At 43.3% G+C, this 23,213-nt stretch overlaps 4 protein-coding genes across 4 annotated transcripts; all 4 read left to right on the top strand.

The window, feature by feature from the left end:
• Window positions 1–134: 134 nt before the first annotated feature.
• Window positions 135–4,566, top strand: LOC101769193 (pentatricopeptide repeat-containing protein At3g29230). The gene is made up of 2 exons (XM_022825335.1): window positions 135–2,083; window positions 2,306–4,566. Exon 1 carries the CDS (start codon window positions 596–598, stop codon window positions 1,949–1,951), a length of 1,356 nt encoding a protein of 451 aa, XP_022681070.1. The 5' UTR covers window positions 135–595; the 3' UTR covers window positions 1,952–2,083; window positions 2,306–4,566.
• A 483-nt stretch (window positions 4,567–5,049) lies between these two features.
• LOC101781992 (40S ribosomal protein S9-2) lies at window positions 5,050–7,672 on the top strand. Its single transcript, XM_004962905.4, has 3 exons — window positions 5,050–5,203; window positions 6,166–6,547; window positions 7,193–7,672. Exons 1-3 carry the CDS (start codon window positions 5,176–5,178, stop codon window positions 7,368–7,370), a joined length of 588 nt encoding a protein of 195 aa, XP_004962962.1. The 5' UTR covers window positions 5,050–5,175; the 3' UTR covers window positions 7,371–7,672.
• A 2,477-nt stretch (window positions 7,673–10,149) lies between these two features.
• LOC101781581 (cell division cycle 5-like protein) lies at window positions 10,150–17,668 on the top strand. The gene is made up of 4 exons (XM_004962904.3): window positions 10,150–10,640; window positions 13,031–14,755; window positions 15,948–16,229; window positions 16,545–17,668. Exons 1-4 carry the CDS (start codon window positions 10,464–10,466, stop codon window positions 17,310–17,312), a joined length of 2,952 nt encoding a protein of 983 aa, XP_004962961.1. The 5' UTR covers window positions 10,150–10,463; the 3' UTR covers window positions 17,313–17,668.
• Window positions 17,669–18,691: 1,023 nt separating this feature from the next.
• On the top strand, window positions 18,692–21,178 carry LOC101780915 (putative pumilio homolog 7, chloroplastic). The gene is made up of 5 exons (XM_004962903.3): window positions 18,692–19,663; window positions 19,769–19,931; window positions 20,200–20,363; window positions 20,472–20,730; window positions 20,816–21,178. The coding sequence occupies exons 1-5, from the start codon at window positions 18,900–18,902 to the stop codon at window positions 20,921–20,923; spliced, it is 1,458 nt and encodes a 485-aa protein (XP_004962960.1). The 5' UTR covers window positions 18,692–18,899; the 3' UTR covers window positions 20,924–21,178.
• The last annotated feature ends 2,035 nt before the right edge of the window (window positions 21,179–23,213 follow it).

The raw sequence follows: 23,213 nt of genomic DNA, 5'->3' as shown, positions 1-23,213 counted from the left end.
ATTTTCGCCAGCGCCCTTATTTGGTAAAGGTTCATCAGTCCAGTGGATTTGAAGAATATTCCACTCTTGTTTGGCATGATTTTTTTTTCTTTCAAATTTTTTTGCCAAACAATGCAACCAACTTAGCAAATTTCGTTATTTATTACTGTAGTTTTGCTGCATGCAAACATTTTTGAATAGGTTATTCGAAAATTTTGACCACCTGTACCCGTTCCCCACCTGCTGACCAACACGCCACCAATGCGCCACGGGGGCGGCGGCGCGGCGCTGTCACCGCCTTGCGGCCATCCGCATGGCGGCGCCCTCCCCGCGCTTCTGGCCGGCCTCGCCCGCCGAGCGACGACCCCGGCGGCGGCAAGGCAGCTCCAGGCGCAGCTCCTCCTCCGGGGCCTCCCGCTCCCCGCCCGCGCCGCCGTCGTGCTCATAGCCGCGTCCCCTTTCGCCGCGCCACGCCCGCGCCGTCTTCGACAGCGCCGTTCCCGCCGCCCCCGAGAATGTCTACCTCTGGACCGCCACCATCGCCGCCTACGCCAGGCATGCCTCGTCCTCCTCCTCGCCTTCGGCGGCCGCGGAGGCGCTCGCGCTGTTCCAGCTCATGCTCCGGCGCGGCGGCGCGCGCCCGAACGCCTTCACGGCGAGCACCGTCGTCAGGTGCTGCTCTGCACGGCGCACCGCCCTGGAAGGGCTCCAAGTGCACGGGTTCCTGGGGAAGGCCGGGCTGGGACGCTCTGCACACGTGGGCGCGGCGTTGGTGGACATGTATGGGAACCTTGGCCAGGTAGCGAACGCAAGGAGGGTGTTCGGCGAAATTCCTGCGAGGAACGTGGTGGTGGGGAACACCATGGTGGCGTGCTACGTCAGGGCTGGGGACGTGGCGGCTGCTCGGGAGGTGTTCGACGGGATGGCAGGCAAGGACTCAATCTCTTGGAACACAATGATGACGGGGTACCTGAGGCAGGGGGAGGCTGGTGTCGTGAGGGGGCTGTTCGAAGAGATGCCGGAGAGGAATGTGAACAGCTGGAACATGATGATTTCTGCTTGCTCGGAGGAGGGGTCATGGGCTGATGCGATTTCGGTGTTCAATCAGATGCGTCTTTCAGGTTTTGAACCTGACGCTGCGACGATGGCTATATTGATGTCTTCCTGTGCACAGCTTGGTTCTTTGTCGGTTGCGGGACAGTTGCATGGGATTTTGAAGAAGGGACATGTCGAGATGAACTGCCATGTGCAGAATTCGTTGGCTGACATGTACGCCAAGTGTGGTAGCATCAGCCAAGCTTATCTCTTGTTTCTAGAGACTCATCCAAGGGATGCAGTGTCTTACAACGTGATGATCACTGCTCTTGCACACCATGGGCATGGCAGAGAGGCACTTCAGCTCTTCAATGAGATGGCTGAGGAAGGGTTACATCCAGATTCCGTGACTTTTCTTGGTGTTTTATCAGCTTGTGCTCATGCCGGACTTGTTCATGACGGAAAGCACTGCTTTGAGTCCATGAGGACAAATTATGCAATTGAGCAATCCCTGGATCACTATGCTTGCATGGTGGATCTTTATGGCAGAGCTGGTCTCATTGAAGAAGCATACTTCTTAGTGCAGACAATGCCAATGAAACCACATGCAGGAGTCTGGGGAGCCTTGCTCAATGCCTGTAGGAAGCATTGCCAACTTGAAGTTGGTAAGATCGCAGCGAGAGAACTCATTACAATTGAACCCAGGAACCCTGGAACCTATGTACTCCTTGCAAATACTTTGGCTCGTGGTCAGCAATGGGACTTTGTTGAGATGGTGAGACAATCGATGAGAGGGAAGGGTATTGACAAAACGGCAGGGTGCAGCTGGGTTGAAGTGGACAGTGTTGTTCATGAGTTCTTGATGGGGGACTTCAGACACCCCAATTCTGATGAGATTTACAGTATCCTTGAGCATCTGTATCTTCAACCGGCTTAAGGTTTGTGTCGCTTTCAAGATTGATATCAAGGATGGTTTCATTTACAATGACTGAAGACACAGTGAAATGTACATGAAAGATGTGCCATACCGTGCAGAATCCATGGTATTAAAGGACAAAGTGCAGTCAAGGTATGGTGCTGTGATCTCATTTATGTCAGACCTGCCTATTCTTTCTCAAAAATATATTAGAAAGACAGTTTCCAAAATAAAGTTTCATTCCAGAATAGATACTATTGCTTGTGGGTGAGCAGAAGGGCTGCTTGTCTTTCCATTAAAACGTCGTAGAGTGATTGGTAAATAGGATAGCAGATATTCATAACCTATTTGTGCTGTGTATGTTTTATGATGCAGGATTCCGTTTCATTCTTAACTGCTCTCATGCGGATGAAGTTTCGATGCTGTCATGCGGATGAAATTTTGATGTGATGGCATGAAGAGTTGATGGATCTTTGCTTAAGACAGGATTAATGCAGATAAATGCAACACTTTCTTTTATGATTTTATCTTGACACAACTACGGAGAAGCTAAATAGAAGAAAAATTGGCAAAAGAAATGATTTGTTGCTTGAATTCAGTCTCTGGTGCTGGACATGTTCAGACTTCGGAGTTTTCTGGTAACTTTTTTTTTTACTTTTTTATCTCCTTGATACATTTTGCTTGCAGTTTTACCATTGTAACATCTTAGTCCTTATTGCTCCTTTGCACCATAATAAAAAAAGTGTTTTTTTGCTAGACAATAGGGAATCAAAGAAGCATTTAGGAAGAGACATAATAAAAGTGATGGGCTTAAAAAGACAGGAATAGAATGCCCTTAAAAAGTACTCCCTGTGGTTCAAAATACATGTCGTTTTAGGATTCCTACCGGTCAAACTTTTTCGTTGACTCTCAATATATTAAAAACACGTTTAGATTGACAATTTGAGATACATGTTACTAGCAACATGAGAAGTACTTTCAAAATGTTTAATTGCTCTTTCTTGAATGTCATACTTCCATAGGATTTTTGTGGCCAAAGCTTTGTCTTGTTGACCATATCAATTATTTTGAATCAGGGAGTGTATTGCAAACTTCTCTACATAGGATTTGTTTCATGGTAGATATGAACCAAAAAGGATCCCACCTTTGTAGAGAAAAACATGTTATAGTTAGGGATTTTAACGGTGAGATGGAGACCATGAGGGATCTAATTTGTACACGGTTTGACAGTCTTCCCAGCTCATTTATTGAACAGTGTATTAATAAAAAGGGCTTGTTTCATAGGCTTGATTTGTGGTTGATGCAACAGATATTAGCTGCATGTCTACTTTTAGTAGTATTGCAAACATTTAGACAGGGGTATAATGCTCGCTTAAATTGTTTTTTTTTCCTGACACCATCCATGTATATTACACAATGAGAGAAAAGCTCCTTACTGAACTTCTAAATTTACTAGTAGTAGAACAATACTTAGCAATTAGCAGTTACCACATGGGGGAAGGCTACAGGATAGATGTTACAATTTGGGGAAGAACAGTCAATGGACTATTGTTGTCTGCTGCGTTAAGCAGATGCTGCAATTGAAATCTACGAGCAGAACGTGAGAATGTGCTCGGAACAACATGGCTATTACCAAAGTCTTCAGACATTTTGAAAATATATGAATATTGGCTATTGCACAGTTGTGCTTCTCTTTGCAGGTACTAGTGGCATCCAAGAGGGAGAAAGAGCATAAAAATCCAAGTTTGGTATCAGCTCTACCTCCTCTGCAACATGATTGGCGTCAGTGGCATGGACAATTGAACACCTTTGCCATAATCTGAATGAATTTCCATCGCCTGATGCCATGCAAGGGCAGCATTTCCCATGATCCAGACGTGGAGCTGAGCACTACAGTGACACCGAAACTCCCCAGAACATATCTAATGGTCAAGATCGGTTGGTACTGTATCTGCAGAGATACTTGGAGCCTTCCGATCAGTTGGTCCCGTGTCAGCAGAGGTACATGGAGCCTTCCAGGATCGAGGATAGATGCAATGGTGGTGCTTGAGGAATTTTGGTAGCACTGGGCAGTAGAGGTTCAGGGATTTTTTTTTAAGTAAAAGGGTTCAGGGATTTGGAAGGTGAGGTTAAATAAGGTGCCAATAAGCTTTTGCTTGGTGGGCGTCACTTCATCCCATCATTTTTATCGTCTAACATGAAGAAATGCTGGGCCACATACATGCTTTCCAGATCAGACAGTCCGGCAATTGATGTCTTTGAACTCAGAATTCAAGGAAAAATTACACAGCAAACCGAGGTTGAGAACGACGCCAGACATGCCATTAGTAATGCATAGAGGAGCAGCAGCCAAATGGGACAGTAACGCAGGAGAACAAACTCATCAGAGTACAGGTGATTCAAAGTTGCTCTCATCACAGCAGTGAATTATTGGTGAGCGGCCTGGTGGATGGTTCAACTTCGGTTTAGTCAAATGACTGAATGAGCATACATGTACGGATCGGATGATAAACAGATTTTTTTTTTTGACGAAAGACAAACAGATCTTGTACTGTTCAAAGCGAAATAACATTTTCCTGATTCATTTCAAAGGACGCATGATGTTGTAATTTCTAGTGCTGTGTTTTCTGCTGAAATTGGCACCCTGTTCTCTCAAACACTAGCAGAACTATTTTTTTTTCCTTGACCTCAAGGCTCGTGTTTCATGGAACCACCAGGTTTCTGTGTAGATCTGTAGGAGGGGATCAAGCTAAACCAATGGTCAACAAGTTCCTGCAGGCACCTCAACAAGTTATGAGGATTTACAAAGTACAGCGAGCGAACTCATGATTGTAGGAATTACAGGTACGTTGAGGTTGAGCAAATAAACCCTCAACAAGTTCATGCGGATTTACTTATTCATTTTTGAGGAACAAACATTTTAGCAGCTAGTGACCCTGACCTGCCTGATTACCGCGTCGGCCTCGTGTTGCCTCGAGATTACCGAAAGACATGGGTAGGAACCATCCGGGCCGTTAATTCAGAATACTGCAGGCCCTGCGCTGCCAATCGGGCCCGGCCCATGGAGCCCGTAGCGCCATGTGACCTGCTCGGCCCACTAGGGTTTTGGGGTCGCATATAAAACTGGCTTCCGCGACCTCACACCACTCCCAGCGACTCCACCACAGAAGCGGCGGCGGCGGCGGAGGAGGAGGAGGAAGAGGAGGCGAAGGCGAGGGCACGAGGGAGGGAGAGGAGCACCAGCCATGGTGCACGTCAGCTTCTACCGCAACTGTAAGCCCCCGCCGGAGATCCCCCTACCTCTCTGCTCGTTGGCGCTCCGTTCCGGTTCCTCTTGTTCTAGGTTTCGTTGCGGGGGGCGCCGTGATCTGGCTCCGAATGGGGGCTCGTTGGCTTAGTGTGGCGTGTTCTCGGTTGCGGCTTTGCTGCTAGCGCTGATTTGCGGTCGCATGGTAGGGCTGCTTGGTGTACTGGTACAACATGCCTAGGCGAATGGTGCCGATGGTCCGGCACGGGGTTCGTCGGAGGATTTAGCGTTTCTGTTGCTCTTGATTTCCGTCGATCTGTGGTGTGTAGGACGCTGATCTGGATCTACTTCATGGGAAGTGATTTTTGGCCATCGAAACCATCTCTTGTCTGAGATGGGTGCTTGTATGTAGTCGATTGGGTTTCTTGGTGAAGTTTGCCTTGGAGCCTACTGAAGGTGGTTGTAGTGTCGTCAATGAAAGATTTTCTTGGATAGCTGTGTTTTATGTGGAAACAGTGTACTTAAAGTTTGTTGTTGTTGAGCAAAGCTCTCTCGAAAGGACTCCTGTTAGTATAGACAAACTCATATGAATGTTGTAGCATTCTGGCCCTATAGATTTTGGAGTTGGGATTTGTTTTTGCATATACAGTATCAACTAATTGGGAAATGATACCGTTGGACTGATTTTACATGCTGCTACCATATCTTATTAATACAATTGAGCATTTTTGTTTAGTTCATGGAAGTAGGGAACTTTGCTCTCAATTTCCATGCTCCAACTGGCAGTATGTCTTTTTACCATGTTCGCTTAATCAGGTACTTAATCTCCTCATTATGCTTGAAAGGCATCACAGTAGCATAGAAGTTTTCTTGCAATAGTCCACAACCAGTATGGTATTAGCTGATTTAAGTTTTATTTTCCTCCTTGGTATGCTGTCACATTAGTATCCTCAGCTTTGTATTTTATACTGAATCACTTCTTTTGCAGATGGTAAGACATTCAAGAAGCCAAGGCGTCCTTATGAGAAGGAGCGTCTTGATGCTGAACTGAAGCTCGTCGGTGAGTACGGGCTGAGGTGCAAGCGTGAGCTGTGGAGGGTCCAGTATGCTCTGAGCAGGATCCGTAATGCTGCGAGGCACTTGCTCACACTTGATGAGAAGAACCCCCGCCGTATCTTTGAGGGTGAGGCGCTGCTCCGCCGCATGAACCGCTATGGGCTGCTTGCTGAGGGTCAGAACAAGCTTGATTACGTCCTTGCCCTCACTGCTGAGAACTTCCTCGCAAGGCGCCTTCAGACTCTTGTCTTCAAGGCTGGCATGGCCAAGTCCATCCACCATGCTCGTGTCTTGATCAAGCAACGTCACATCAGGTATGCTTATGTTGCTCCATGTCATGAATTGTTTTTGAAGTCCTGGTATAGCTAGTACTATGTGGTGATGACTGATGAATAATTATAGCATGGACCTGATGATGAGAATATGCTAGTAATCTCACAATGGTCTTCTGAGAACTCTTTTGATGTAATAAATATTCTCTGAAGCCCCTTTTTCTTTTTAATATGGTGTAGAGATTAGCATTGATTAGTTTCATACTTCAGAAGTGTGGAACAAACCAAATAGTTCCCCTTTTCTCCTTCATAAACCTTTTGCTACTGCTTGTCTCCATTTATGCTTGTATGCCAGTTTTGGTACTGCATACAGGACTGTGGATATCTTACCAATGGATTTTAACTATTTTGTATTTATCAAAGGTTATTAAACATGGTAGAATGTGGCCTGGATGTGTGGTCTTGCCTATGTTAATTAGTTATTAGCAGCTGCCATGCAGCAATGGACTGTTCCTGGTATTTGAATTGATGAATTTTATTACATTTGTAACATGACTTGTCTTCCGGATGTACTCTTGTGCAGCATCTGCTGTTTTTGTGTGGTTATTTATGACATCTTTCAAAGCTGATTCCAGACATTGCAAAGAATTGATTGATAAATTTCTCTTCTATGAAACATTGTTGCAGGGTTGGCAGGCAAATCGTCAACGTCCCATCTTTCATGGTGAGGGTGGAGTCTGAGAAGCACATTGACTTTTCACTGTCAAGCCCGTTCGGTGGAGGCCCCCCAGGCAGGGTGAAGAGGAAGAACCAGAACAAGGCAACTGGTGGTGGCGGCGATGGTGGTGATGAGGATGAGGAGTGAAGATGAACCAGTAGCAATTACCTGATATAATATTATCTAGTCGTCATAAACATGTTGGTATCTTGAGCACTTAGCTGTGTGGCCCAATGCTCAGCCCCATGTGCTGATTCGGTGTCACAGATGTTATGTTTTATCTGGCGGTGTTATTAGCCTATACTTAGCTGCTATGTTTGGAGATGTTTAATTATGTTGCGGTTTTATGTGGTTTCGACTTCTGTTGCCATCAAGCTGTACCTTTTTTCTCTTGGCCTATGATTTGCCAAGTCGTTCGCATAATCTGCTTGAGTTGCCTTTCTGGTTTATGTTGATGAGATGGTATCAATGCACCTAATGACCGGTTTCATTGGTGTTACAGTTGACTGATTTGTGCTTCCGAAGCATGAGCATGCTGCTATGGTATCTGTTGCCAACATGTATTTGTGGTGTCGCTGTAGTTTAAGATGATGGAAGTAATAATCCTTTTTTCTATGGCATTAATTAAAGTACCAATCCTTCTTGTTAGGCGTCTGAAGTACAAATCTACAATTGAATTTATCAATACGTCGAATTTAAATAGCATCTTAACTTTGGACTACCTGTTTCTAGCTTTATTGGGTTGGTCAGTGATAATGACGATGTAGAATAAAGGTTACAATGAAAATTACAATGTGTCGAACTCGATGGTGAATGTGCGGAGCCCTATATGGTTACAATGAGAATTACAATGGTGAACATCGTACTACCTGTTTCTAGCGTTGGACAATGGGTTGTTCAAGAGCTAAACTATTGTGTACGAGGAAGAGTTTGATGCGTAGATCAAAATTCTGTAAGGCGCAGGTGTTTGGATTGCAACCAAACTAATTGTTAAACTTCTTTTTTCTGTTTGCAAATGTATTGGGTTCCAATTCCAACCATGCCAAAGTTATTGAGAGTGTGTGCGCGTGCACCAAATACACTCGATACATTGTGTAAGAGTTGGAAGTTCAAAGTTTTGGTTGGACCGAACATACTTACTCCTTTATTTAACACTTGCAAAGAAGAAAAAATAACACCATATGTGCTTAAAACAAGAATATATGATAACTATTGTGCTTAAAACAAGAATATAATATATGATAACTATTTGCACAACAAGTGTTTTTTTCAGTAAATCAGTAGCATTGTGTCCAAAATATTAGCCATGCATGAGGTTTGGCGTTGTCTCTACTCTACCACCACAGTCACATTGTATCTTATGATGAAAAGATTTTATGGATGTAATTAAATCAGATAATTTTACTCAGGATACATTGTATTTTAAGATGAAAAAATTGTACAATCTAATTAAAACTAGATAATTCTACTTAGGATATCAAGATTTATGAATTCTAACATGTTAATGTATTTAACTCTTTTTTATAAGCAGAGTCAACTCTTTTTTATAAGCTTCCTACTAGTACACATTTACTCGTAAAGTATACCGGGCATATACGCCTGCTCCTCTCACTCATTCTCAAAGAATTGAGGCCTTTAATAAGTTTATCATTATTTTATTACACTTATTGTCCGAAGAATGGGATCTACAAATTCCTATGAAGTTTACTATCATTTTTGTTTTGCCATGCTTTAGTAATGGGATATCAACATGGGGTATTAACATGAGTTTTGGTTGAGCTATCGTGATGGATACCAGAATAAATGATACCCTAATCTAGTGGGATGCTAGACAAGCGCAAGGCCGAGGCCCTGTAGATGGGTCACGGTCCACCACTGGTCCCCAACTAATAGCTCCGTATACCACCACGAGATGCGCTCCGGTATTGAGGTAACTGGATCGTATACCACCGCGAGATGCGCTCCGGTATTGAGGTAAATGGACCGTAACAGGGATCCAAGGCCGCACACGAGGACCAAGACCAGATGATGGGCCAACAAGACCCAGGCCTACGACGGCTTAGGACCTCAATTAGACTTGCTTGGTGGGACGCCCACGCCACCCAGACGCAAGCTTAGGCGGGGACAGCAGGGGCGGATCAGTTAGGCGTGGGGTTGCGCATGCCCTAGCGAACGAGACGCCCGCGCCAGGATAAGAATTCCAGTCGGGAGACGCATTGTAGCGCTTACCGACTGTCCGGTCAGGCACACTCCTTTCCCGTTCTTCATCATGAAGGCATCAGGTGATGTGACCAAGACTACAGATGCCGCCTCTCGTGCACGCGCAAGACTCAAGTTCTAGCATCCGATAGAGCCAAGAAGGGAACTTCTCTAGACGGGCCTATCATGACAGGACAATAGGCCCTTCGACTGACGGGACAGGCCCACCATAGACAGCGAAGGACGGAGCATTCCACTTAAAAAAAAACCCCTCCATGACGATGTAACCTCATCCGATCGAGTATATAAGGGCGAGAGGAGGACCGGTAAAAGGGATCGATCTTTGGACAACCCTTAGTGCAAACTTCGGCTCTTTGCAATTAGAAATAAGAAATCACGTCACGAACTGGACGAATATAATTTGTATGTCTTTGAGAGCTAGGCCATTCAAAAACCAACTCAACCACTTTTCATTAGTTGACAACACGAAATGTCGATATATCGAATTATAATGTTTGTATACATCCTATAACAACACTACTCGATGAATCCTATAACAACACTACTTGATGAGAAGATAAGTAATGCTTTGAAAAAAAGAGGCCAAATGAGGTTTTCAATTATGAAATTTCTTTAATGTGCTTAGCTTTGACAGGCTAGAGAGAAAGAGAAACATAATGTCGAGATAGCTATGTACTAACCTTGTGTGTCCCAAGTGATAACTCTGCAATCCGGCAAGGCTTGACGACCCAAAGCTCTGCTAGCTCGCACTCGCAGTCTCCCCTGCTCTGCTACCCTCCCTTCCCGCACGCCGCCGCCGACCACCTCACCGAACCCTAAACCCCCTGGGCCCCACCCCCTCGGACCCGCCGCCCCGGGCGCCGGCGGGATCCTAGGCCTCGCCGGAGCCGCTGCGGCCGGGGCCGGGTGGCGCGGCGGAGGGCGGAAGAGCCCGGAAAGCGGACCCCCCACTCCCCTCTCCCCGTAGCGGGGGAGGGAGAAAACTAGCGGAGGAGGTAAGTCGGAGCAGGGGGAGGCAAGATGAGGATCATGATCAAGGGCGGCGTGTGGAAGAACACGGAGGACGAGATCCTCAAGGCCGCCGTCATGAAGTACGGCAAGAACCAGTGGGCGCGCATCTCGTCGCTGCTCGTCCGCAAGTCCGCCAAGCAGTGCAAGGCGCGATGGTACGAGTGGCTCGACCCCTCCATCAAGAAGGTATGAGCTCCACTGCCGTCCCGCTTCTAGGATCTTTTCTGCGGACTCTGGTTTCGCCATTCTGTTTCCCGAATCTCGCAGGGGCTTGGAGTGACACTGCCTTTATCTTGTTATGAGTCCCTGCTTCCCTGAAAAGGTAGAACCCACATTGAGAGGGTACTGCCACTCGGAGCTGTCTAGTTTACACGATGATTCTGTGATGCATGACGATTCATGAGGCGGAATTCTACTGATTTGTTAGTGTGGGAGCTGCAATTGGATGCTGTTGTAAATTTGTAACACCGTTTGTTTAAACAGAAGTTTGAACAGCTCAGCAAGTTTTGCCTGCCAAGAAAGTACAAAATGCTGAAAGTAGTTCCTGTTCTCCGGGATCTTTTTTTTTTTTTAAAAAAAGGGGTAAACATCCCCAGCCTTCTTTGGAGGCTAAATATGTGGGTGCCAGGGTTCGAACCCTGGCCGGTGAACTCCACCCTTGGAGTTTTTACCAAATGCGGCAGTTTCCCCCTGTTCTCCAGGATCTTGCACAGCTGCACGCGAATTCTTGGACCTAGTTCTTAGTGAATTAGTGTTATGATGCAGAGTAGCTGGTGAAGTCTTCCTTTTATCTTGCTTTCCTCATGCTGACCAGCACCCTCTCAACCTTTGTAACAATGATCCCTAGATGATTGTTCTCTGCTTTATAAAATAAGGATAAATTTGTATGTCTTTATGCAACAAAGCCACAATAAGACTTGTGCTCTACGAAACCTGAACTTTAGTTTGATTCTCTATCATTAATTGACCCAATGTTAGTCCTTCAAGCATTTGAATTGATTTTTTTTTAGAATGAGATAAAACTACGAGGTTTCATCTTGAGTACTTGAGTTGCAAGTTGGCATTAGTATGAGAAAAATTCTGTACTTACTTTAGTATGTTATCAAAACCAGTGCTTTTTGTGACCAGATAACAAATTATTATCTTCTGATCCTGTCATGTGCATTAACGTGCTATGGACTCAGCATAAGCCAATTGTATACTAGCTAGAGAACATTCATTTCAACATATAGTTCAACTTAATGAAAGTTTTTACAATCTAGTGGTCAATATGTGTTATTGGACTAAACACCTAAAGGATTCTTTTGCCAAAACTGAATTTTGCGCTGTTTGAAGTCAAATTTGATATGTTGGCTGTGGCTTTTCAGAAATGACTAAAATGGACGAGAACTAGCTTTATAAAGTGAACTTTGATTGTAGAAGGTTTGGTTCACTTGGAAAATACCTTATTTTATCTTAAATTCTGCTGAAGGAGAGCTGCTTTAATCAAACTTGGTTATTCAAAATGATGTACTTTACCTGGAACAACTATAGCTACTGAATTTTCCATGATCTCAGTTATGGTCAGTTTTATAGCTAGGTTCTCAATGATCAGATAGGATTGGAAGCAGCACTAATTCTGTGCTGATCGCCTGTTATAACCTGTCCAGAATTTTATTAACAGTGTCGAAGTGCACCCAGGTACCGTTTAAGTTTGAACTCTAGCAGATAAGCTAAACTGGTCGATTCTGTGCTTAATTGGAGTGAGTTCTAGTTTTCTTCTTTTCTAAACCTAACATGTTTTACTGCAGTAACAGGATAAAACATGAGCAACTGTTAATGGATCATTAACTTACAAGGGACCCTATTTATCTTGTTCAGAACTTGTTAGCTTCTGAACGTTATGATAGTTCTTAGATTACTGGGTAAATGACTGGTTACCACTGGCTGCTGACCATTTATGCAGTTACCTTTGCAGCTATTAAGAAAAATGCCATTTTGTGAATCTACAAGAGTTTATTGTTAACTTAGGGGAGCTATTAAACTTTTCATGCTTTAATAGTAACGAGGCGATTCTGTTGCAAAATTTTCAGTCAATAATTTTTCCGATGAATAAGAACAATACAATATATGATATACTTTTTATTGTTGTATCGATATAACATGAAATGTACTTGGCTACTAGCCGTTCTGAATTTTATATTTAGAAGCAATGCTTTGGTTCCTTTTAGAAGAGCTGTTGTACATATATTTTTTTCTGTTCTTGTGAGTATTCATATTGTGCTGCTTATAAAGATAAAAGAGAAGGCACTTAGGATACTCTGTATGTTTTAACATTTTACAACTAGAAATGTACCTTCCATCTATTAAGCTGACCCAAATTTCTTTTGAGTTCACCTTATTCTCAACCTAATTGATTGAAGTGAATGGTTTAAATAAACCCTAAGCTTCAAAAATCAAAATAGTGCTTCTTTCAATTCGTCATCTGCTATATCACGCATAGGTCTGTCTTAGTTTGTTGATGTCTGCCACAAAGATGATTCTTTTATCATATTATTCACTGCTCTAAGTTGCTAACTCATTTTTGTTGATTTCAGACTGAGTGGACAAGGGAAGAGGATGAGAAGCTACTTCATCTTGCTAAACTCATGCCTACTCAGTGGAGGACAATTGCACCTATTGTAGGTCGAACACCATCTCAATGCCTTGAGCGTTATGAAAAACTTCTTGATGCTGCATGTGCGAAGGATGAAAATTATGAGCCTAATGATGACCCTAGGAAGCTGCGTCCTGGTGAGATTGACCCAAATCCTGAATCAAAACCTGCACGTCCTGATCCTGTCGATATGGATGAAGATGAAAAAGAAATGCTTTCTGAGGCAAGGGCTCGGTTAGCTAACACTAGGGGTAAAAAAGCAAAACGAAAGGCAAGAGAGAAACAACTTGAAGAGGCAAGGCGGCTTGCCTCACTACAGAAAAGGAGAGAATTGAAGGCAGCCGGTATTGATACACGGCATAGAAAAAGAAAGAGAAAGGGGATTGACTACAATGCCGAGATCCCTTTTGAAAAGCAACCACCTCCAGGTTTTTATGATACTGGTGGTGAAGACAGGCCGCTTGAACATGTACAGTTTCCAACAACCATTGAGGAGCTTGAAGGGAAGAGGAGAGCGGATATAGAAGCACAATTAAGAAAGCAAGACATTGCCAGGAACAAGATTCTGCAGAGACAGGATGCCCCTGCTGCTATAATGCAAGCGAATAAGCTAAATGATCCAGAAGCTGTCACAAGGAGGTCCAAACTGATGCTTCCGCCTCCCCAAATTTCCGATCATGAGTTAGAGGAGATAGCAAAGATGGGTAATGCCGGTGATCCTGGTTTAAATGAGGAACTTGGTGAAGGAAGTACTGCCACAAGAACTTTGCTTGCCAGCTATTCTCAGACTCCAAGGCTTGGTATGACACCATTGCGAACTCCACAGCGAACTCCAGCTGGGAAGGGTGATGCAATTATGATGGAGGCAGAAAATCTTGCACGTCTTAGAGAATCACAAACACCTCTTTTGGGAGGTGACAACCCAGATCTTCATCCATCAGATTTCTCTGGTGTTACACCACGTAAGAAGGAGATACAGACTCCAAATCCAATGGCAACACCTTTGGCAAGCCCTGGTCCTGGTGTTACTCCAAGGATTGGGATGACACCCTCCAGAGATGGACATAACTTTGGTTTAACTCCAAAAGGAACTCCTTTCCGTGATGAGCTTCGTATAAATGAAGAGGTGGAAATGCAGGACAGCACCAAACTTGAGCTTCGCAGGCAAGCTGAACTTAAAAGAAGCCTACGATCTGGCTTTGCTTCTATTCCACAACCTAAGAATGAGTACCAGATAGTCATGCCACCTATTACAGAGGATGAGAAGGAAGAAGCTGAAGAGAAAATTGAAGAGGACATGTCAGACAGGCTGGCACGAGAAAGGGCTGAGGAACAGGCTAGGCAGGAGGCATTGCTCAGAAAGAGATCCAAAGTGTTGCAGAGGAGTCTGCCAAGGCCACCTACTGCTTCAGTAGAGATTATCCGGCAATCTCTCATTAGAAGTGGAGAAAGCAGAAGCAGAAGCACCTTTGTGCCTCCTACATCACTTGAACAAGCTGATGAACTAATAAATGAGGAGCTCCTTAGGCTTCTTGAGCATGATAATGCAAAATATCCTCTTGATGAAAAAACTCAAAAAGAGAAAAAGAAAGGGAGCAAGCGTCAGCAGAATGGGGGATCTCTTGTCCCTGAAATTGATGATTTTGATGAGGATGAACTAAAAGAGGTGCATTTCTTTTCCTCCCTCCTATGATTTTCTTACTCATGATGAACTGTATGTCCACTTTCCTGATAATTGCTATGCTATTTTTTTAGATCCACAGTGCATAAGCTGTAACTTGGGACCCTGTGTGCACATGTCTATTTCACTAACATGATAATGTGATTTGTTATTCATAGTACTTAATTACCAGTCGCATTGAGATTGTAGTCAGTTGGACCTAGGTCAACTGGCACGCACAGCGAGTGATGGGAGCATGCTTCACTTTCTAAATAGCAATAGACACAGAATTATGTGAGAAACTCTACGGTGCGAGGACTAGCCAACGAATTTTTTTTATAGAAGTCTGAAATATCAAATTTGAACATATTCCTTAGGTTATCAAATGTACAATTACAATCTTCTTTTTTGAGTGTAGATGAATAGAATTGTCATATAAAAGCGATGTGATGGTCATTTTACGCCTTTCAACTTTGCACACTAGAGAATACTATATATTAATCGATTAGTTTGAGCTGTGCATTCTAGTTTTCATGAAACTTGTACATACAAGTGTTGGACTTTTGAAACTGCTACTAGCACTATGTTGGGCATTTCTGCTTAAAGAAATATAGTGATCACAATACATTAATCTACTTGTCATAGCAGTTATCAATTCATTCCTGCAGGGTTTTGCTCCCGTTTATCATACTATGCAACAGCATGCATCATGTCCTTTTCTTGCCCAAATGCGTTATCTTATATTGATTAAGAAAATGCCTTTCCTCCAAAGAAATGTTAGCTAACTTCTTTTTCGACTGAACAACAGGGTAGGCCCCTAGTGATCCCCCACCTCCATTTTTGAAATAATATAATATATGTACATGTACAAGGTCATAGACCCAAATACCCAATAGAGACCCTAATCAAACAAACTACATATGTTCTGTACACAAGTAAATATGTTTGTTTATTTTGATTATTGTTCTATTGTTATATGAACAATCCTCTATGCTTATTGTAGTTATGTAGTGATGGAACAAATACCCAATAGAGACCCTAATCAAACAAACTACATATGTTCTGTACACAAGTAAATATGTTTGTTTATTTTGATTATTGTTCTATTGTTGTATGAACAAGCCTCTATGCTTATTGTAGTTATGTAGTGATGGAATAAGTTGTTCAAATGGCCTCATCCTTTTTTCTTATTTTGCAGGCTGGTTATATGGTTGAAGAGGAGATTCAATATCTTCGAGTGGCCATGGGTCATGAAAATGAATCTTTTGAGGACTTTGTGAAAGCACATGATGCATGCCAAGAGGATCTTATGTTTTTTCCCGCTAATAATAGCTATGGTTTGGCTAGTGTTGCTGGAAATGCTGATAAGATTTCTGCCTTGCAAAATGAGTTTGACATTGTGAAGAAGCGAATGGATGATGAAGCTAAGAAGGCTTCTCGTCTTGAGCAGAAGATTAAGCTTCTCACACAAGGATACCAGGTAAACTTGGCATGCTATATTGTCTGCATTCAGAACCATTTATATACCATATAGCATGACTTTATTCAACTGTTTTCCTGTATTTGGTTTATGTATGCTTCTCTTTTCATTTGTCCCTTTTTTGAATATGATAGGTTACTGAGCTGGCCTTGGTTATCACTTTTCCATGCTGTAAAATAGTAATGGGTCCCACTTTTGGCCTGAGTGGATTTCTTGTATTGAATTTTTTTTTTGATAATACTGACAGCATCATATATCTTGATGGACATCCTATTCAAATGCCAATGTTTTTCTCACATACTGTTTGCTCTTTAGGTACGTGCTGGAAAACTCTGGTCACAGGTCCAAGACACATTCAAGCAGATGGACACTGCATCAACAGAACTCAAATGCTTCCAAGAGCTGCAGAAACAGGAACACCTTGCTGCTTCCTATCGAACCTTAAATTTGACCGAAGAAGTGAATAAACAGAAAGCACTAGAGCGGACTCTCCAAAGCCGGTATGGTGATCTGTTGTCCGGTTTCCAGAGGATCCAAGAACAGCTTGAGGAGCGCAAGAGACAACTCAAGATACAGGAGGCAAAAGAAGCAGAAAATCGTGCTCAGGAGGAGGAAGTTGCAGCGCAGAATCGTGCTGCTGAGGAAGAAGAAAGGAAGAGCCGCAGCATTGAAGAGGATGGGCAGACAAACAAAGCTACTGATGGAGAAGCTGCAGCAGGAAGCAAGGGAACCACAGAGGATCAGATGGATGTGGACAACGGGAATGTAGACGGGGAACTCATAGGCCCTATTCCTCCAGCACCAGACACTGAAGGGGATAACGTTGATGTCTCAATTCAAGAGAACGCTTTTAATGCTCAGAGTAGTGAGACTGCCTCCACGAATGATGAGGCTGGCAAGACCGATCCAGCCAAATCAGAAGGTCAGCATAAAGCTGATGACAGTATGGCTGTTGATGCTGGTCGTCAGGAAGAGAGGAAGGATGAACTTGCAACTGTTGACGCCAGTACAAGTGAAGGACATGCTGCTGTATCTTCCGATCATGGTGTCTCTAATGAGGATAATGGCGCGTCTCCTGAATGAAATATTGTTTGACAACTGTTTCATCAGCAGCTGGCTAAGATTGGTAATGAAGTAGTTCAGTTCGTATGGTTTCTAAAAAATGTGGACACCAAGTTTTGAGGAAATCCTGGGAGAAGCAACTTGAATGCTCAAAGTTACGGACTAACATTTTCTCTTGCTGCCTGATGCATCCCTTGCCGGCGAACGAACTTGGGAGGCTAGCTCCTGCTGATATTGTTCCAATTCTGTTTTTTCAGGACTCAAAATTTGGCTGCTAAAAGCATGCCGTGTGCAATTTCCTTGTAAAAAGATAGAACTTTGCAAGCAAAAGAATGGCATGCAAATATCGAATATTACATTCACGTGTCATGAGGCCATCCCTATATGATCTGTTTCCACTGATAAGCTGATGTGATGCCGAGGACACACATTGCATAGTACACAACTTGTGTAGGAAATAGTGCAGGAGCTCTGGTCCATGTCCAAAGCATAAGGCTCAGGGCTTTCAGGCATCGGATAACCTCCAGTTTCATCCACTTCTTGGTCGTATGCTAATGCTTGCTCGTCCCCTTTGGACCCTACCTGATGCATCACAGGCACAAATATCTCCTTCCCGAGTTGGCGTCCGGCCAAGAAAATATCCTACATGAGATATTTTTAGGCGAAAAAAGGCGCGGCCATGTGTCGCTGACAGCGGGCCCAAAAGTGCACCGGCGGATCCAAGCCATGTCTTTTTCTGATGCAGCAACAAGGCACGTTTGGGCAGCACCGGACCATAGGAATGGTCAGTGGGAACGAGTGGGCCATGTTGTTGTGTAACCGTTAGCCCCAAAATAGACACGCTGAACAGGTAAACCCAGAGATTTTGGCCGGGAGATATTCACTATCTTCAGTCTTCATCACAATATAAAGGGAGGTCACTGGTTTTTTTTTGGGTTAGTAAAAAATGGGAGGATACCAGGTTACAAATCTTAACGTCGAAAATATAAGTATTTTTTTGCTTTGAAACAAAATACTCTGCATTCTTAATCTAATAACTATCTTAAGTAGATGGCTATAATATTTTATGAAATTAAATTGTCCATGATGTTTATTTTTCTCGAACATGCAAGGAGAATCGGTCTGATCATAACAAACTAATATGAGGACATTTGTGTTTTGGATACATGTTTTACTTTTAACGAAGGCTATGTTTGGCAACCGCGCATGATTTTCCCTAAATTATTATATTACTGTATTAATAATATGTAAAAAACAACCAGAAAGTGAAGAAAATAATATAAGTCGAATGCCTATGCCCAAATAAAGAAAATCAGACTCGGTAAAGCAGGCACTCTCCTCACCTCACTCCTCACTACTTTCCCGCTCTATCCATATATAAACCCCCCTCCTTCCTCCCCTGCATGCCTCAACAACCCGTCTCCAAGAAGCCACCTCCCGTCGCCCTCATCCCAATCCAACAAATCCTTCGCCAGGAACCAATCCAACCTGATCCGATCAGTGCCCACGCATTTTCCCATCTTATTTCTTCCATCTGAGATTTATCCTTTTCTTTGCCGATCATCAAGATTTGATCGGAGCCCGGCGGCCAATTCGCCGGAGTTGGGGATGAAGCTCGACAGGGAGATGGAGATGCTGCTCAACGAGATCCCCCTCCTCCACCACGGCGGCCTCCTCGGCGTCGGCGATGCGGGCGCCGACGCCGACGCCGACGCCGACCTCTCCTACCTCATCCACGAACTCGCCGCCATGGGCGTCGTCGACGGCGACGACGACCCGCCGGCGCCGGCCGCCGCTGATTCCCTCGGCCTCCCCAGCTTCATTTACCACAAGAAAGGCGATAATCTCGTGCCCTCGCACCCGTTCGCCATCGCCAATTACCGCGCGCACATGCCGTCTCTTTTCGATCCCGTCTCCTTCGACGCCACCGCCGCCACCGACGTCTGGGACATCTGGTGCTCCCCGCCGCCTTCCACGCCGCCGGCGGCCACGCCGAGGGCCCGGTGCAAGAACGGCAGGAGGAAGAACGCGATGGCGGCGAGCCCCAAGAAGTGCGGCGCCGCCGCGGCGGCGGCGGCGGCCAAGCCGCGCGGCGAGAGCCTGGTCGGCCTGCGCGGGTTCATGTACCACGTCGCCCGGGACCAGCACGGCTGCCGGTTCCTGCAGCAGCGGCTCGACGACGGCAAGCGCGAGGTCGACCTCATCTTCGCCGGCGTGTCGCGCCACGCCGCGCAGCTGATGGTGGACCCGTTCGGCAACTACCTCATGCAGAAGCTGCTCGCCGCCTGCGACGCCGGGCAGAGGATGGAGCTCGTGCTCACCCTCACCGCCGACCCCTTCGTCCTCGTCAGGATATCCCTGAATGTCCATGGGTAAAACTGTCAATTCACTCGTCCATTTAATTGCTAATTTGCACATCTTTACTGTTGAATCTTGCTGATCTGTAGTTTCTGATGAATCTGGTGACGGTGTTTCAGGACACGAGCAGTGCAGAAGCTGATTGAGAGCCTCAGGACAAGGGAAGAGATTAATCTCGTCATCGACGCTCTGCGTCCCGGGTTCTTGGAGCTCATCAAGGATCCCAATGGCAACCATGTCGTGCAAAAGTGCCTGCAGTCGTTCGAGGCCGACGATAACAAGGTATGTGTGTGAGGGTGGCTAAATGTGGCACCATTGTCTATTCTGAAGTTTAGAGAATATTTGAGGAATCGTTTTTTATAAATTTTGGATGCAAAAATTCGATTCAGAAAAGTCATGCAGTTATGAGATTGGCAATCTTTGGAACTCATGGCAAATAGTTTTGTCTTGGACTGCTTTCACTTATCTGAAACTTGCTCTGTATTTCGTTTGGCAAGCTGTATTGACTACTGAACTGATAAGCATGGTTTATGATTTAACTGTATCTCAGGCTATCTTTGAAGCCGCTTCTGTTCATTGTCTTGACATTGGAATGCAATGCCATGGTTGCTGCGTCCTGCAGCGCTGCATTGCACGTTCACGAGGTGAGCACAGAGAGAAGCTGGTTGCGGCGATCGCTCGCAATGGATTTGAACTCGCGCAAGATGCCTATGGGTAATAGTCAGTCTTCAACTCTACATTCCAAAAGCAGTATGTAGAATCAGTTTGCTACATTTTTATGTACTTCTTTATTAATGTGAAGCCTGACTTCTGTGGTCACAGGAACTATGTTGTCCAGTATGTAATAGACTTGAAGATCCCAAATGCAAATTCAAGTCTTGCACAGCAGTTTGAAGGCAGGTACATCCACTTGTCCATGCAGAAGTTCAGTAGCAATGTGGTTGAGAAATGCCTGAAAGTGTTCAAGGAGGCTGACAAGGCGAAGATCATACTCGAACTCCTTGCCATGCCACAATTGGAGCAGTTGCTTCAGCACCCATACGCAAACTATGTCATATACTCTGCTCTTCAGAATTCTAAGGTAAAAACCTGGAGAAAAGGGCATAGCTATACTACTTTTGCAGTAACTAATTTACCAATTTTTGTAACTGCATTTAATATTTCAGGGGTCACTCCATTCTGCACTGACCAACGCAATCCGACCTCATGTGGAACTACTTAGGACCAGTCCATACTGCAAGAGGATATACTCTCGAGCTTTGCTAAAGAAGTGACGAACTGATGATAGTTTGTCAGCATGTAACAAGAGCAATTTGCTGTCTTGTGTTATTTTTGGGTTTCAAAAGGCATAAAGATGATCACAAAATAGATCTGTATAAATTAGTATTCTTTGGTCATGTACTTCTACTTGTACCTGTACTTCACACACTGCTTGTGCCTGGTGTTGCATAAGCCCATCTGTGGTGGAATAAGTTCAATTGAACAAGCCTTTGCCACAAACTATCTTATCTCTGATGTTTTGTTCTCTACACATGGGAAGATGTTGCTGTTGGTTGAGTTCATTATTTGTTTTAACTCCACTGAAAGCATTTGGAAACGATTCCTATCAAGACAATAATTTGTAACCCGTTAAGTTTTATTTGCTGAGCCTCTTTCAGATTTTCTTGGTATCATAACTGATTTTGTAGAAAAAATAAAAGAAGAAAACAAGAGATAGAAAACTTTATTGTCTGAACTTGCAATGGAGCGCACCTATAGATTCTAAAGATTCTTAGCATCCAATCTTTTCTACAACTAACGCATCTACTAGAAACTATTCTGAAAACTTTATTGTCTGAACTTGCAATGGAGCGCACCTATAGATTCTAAAGATTCTTAGCATCCAATCTTTTCTACAACTAACGCATCTACTAGAAACTATTCTGTTTTTATGGATGTGTCTTAAGTCTTAATCATTTAAATACATGAGCAGGAACAGAAATGAAGCGAGGTGAACTTTGACAAAGATCAAAGTTAACAAGTCACAGGTCGGAACCCGCAGGTAGGAAAAAAGAATTCATTAATAACCCAGCATGAATAATCCCTACAAAAAGGAAGAGAAAAAACATTCAGCACTAGAGCTGGAAGTAAAGTAAATAATTTCATTTTTGTTGCAGCGTGGAGTAGAATTTTAGTTAAATGCTACTACTATGTTTTTTTTAGGAAAGAAAGGCCTAATAAACAGCTTTCTTATCACCATCCACAAAGTCCACGAGACAGTGACAATCTAAACGCAGAATAGATTAGATGAAATTCTGTACATACAACTCGATTTTATTCTTATCGCTCCATCATAGTTTCATCAATCTCTCCCATTCCTTTCCAGTAATGCCAATCTCTTCTACCACTTCAAATCAGATTACCTCGTATGGATTTTGGTTGGACGAGAAGTTGTACATGGGACGACCATACGAGGTTGAGGTGGGTGGCTTGCCTTGTGAGAATTTTAACTGATTCAGTCTTTCTGAAGACCCAAAAGAGTGTTGAGTTTCTCAAAATCGTGTGCCTGATTGTTGAGGAGGCTGGGCGCCAGGGTGGAAGCTATATGTCGCATACAGACAATTAATTATCTGTCGCACTGGAAGTCGTATACACAGCAGGCCTTTCTCGCATGCTGTCAGGCCTATGAGCGGCATGCTGCATGCATGCATGCATGTGTCAGATATGTAGGTATTTTTTCTCAAATTGAGTTGGCTTATTTATTTCTTTGAGGTTGAGTTGCTCTACTTTTCTCTTTGTGTTTGTTCTTTTTTTCTATATTGCTTTCCATTCATTTTTTATTTTTCTTTTCCCTTTTAATTTTCTATATATATTGTTTAATTCTTTTTCTTGTTTTATTCTAAACCTTATGTAAATATTATTTCTAGGATGGTTTCATTTTAAATTCATATCATCTATCTTTATGTCTTATATAATTAGATGTTAAATAAACGGCTGTTCCTACGATGATTCAAATTGGATTCAAATTGAAGAAGAATTCAATGTGAGACTACAGTTTTCATTTTCTTTTCTCTCGTCTTGTTTCCTGTGGTGCCACTTCTTTTTCTATTTATTTATATATTATTTCTTTATCTTTTACTTCATTTGGTATATTATGATTCCTTTTCTTTTTTTCTTGTTTCTTTGTAGTTCTTGTTTTATTCATGTTTCTTCCATTATAACAGCATAATATTTTATGGTGTCTATTTACTTTTTATAAATTATATTATTCATTTTAAGATGCATAAATCTTTTTCTGTGCGTTTATATAGTTTGTTTAATGGATATGATTATTTTGTTAACTTCATATAATTTATTTTAAATGTACAATTTTTTTTATAAATTTATATAATATGTTTTAGGGGTTTATATATTTGTTCTATGATTTGTTCGATGGGTATAGCTATTTTGTTTCGTAAGTTCACGGAATTTGTTCTAGGTGTACAAATATTTGTTCTCTGAGTTCATATAGTTTGTTATATGGATATACATTTTTATTCTATGAGTTTGTATAATTGTTCGATAAGTATAATTATTTTGTTCCCT

This window comes from Setaria italica, chromosome III, assembly GCF_000263155.2.
Source record: "Setaria italica strain Yugu1 chromosome III, Setaria_italica_v2.0, whole genome shotgun sequence".
NCBI classification, from domain to species: domain Eukaryota; kingdom Viridiplantae; phylum Streptophyta; class Magnoliopsida; order Poales; family Poaceae; genus Setaria; species Setaria italica.
This window is presented reverse-complemented; position numbering and strand designations above follow the sequence as displayed.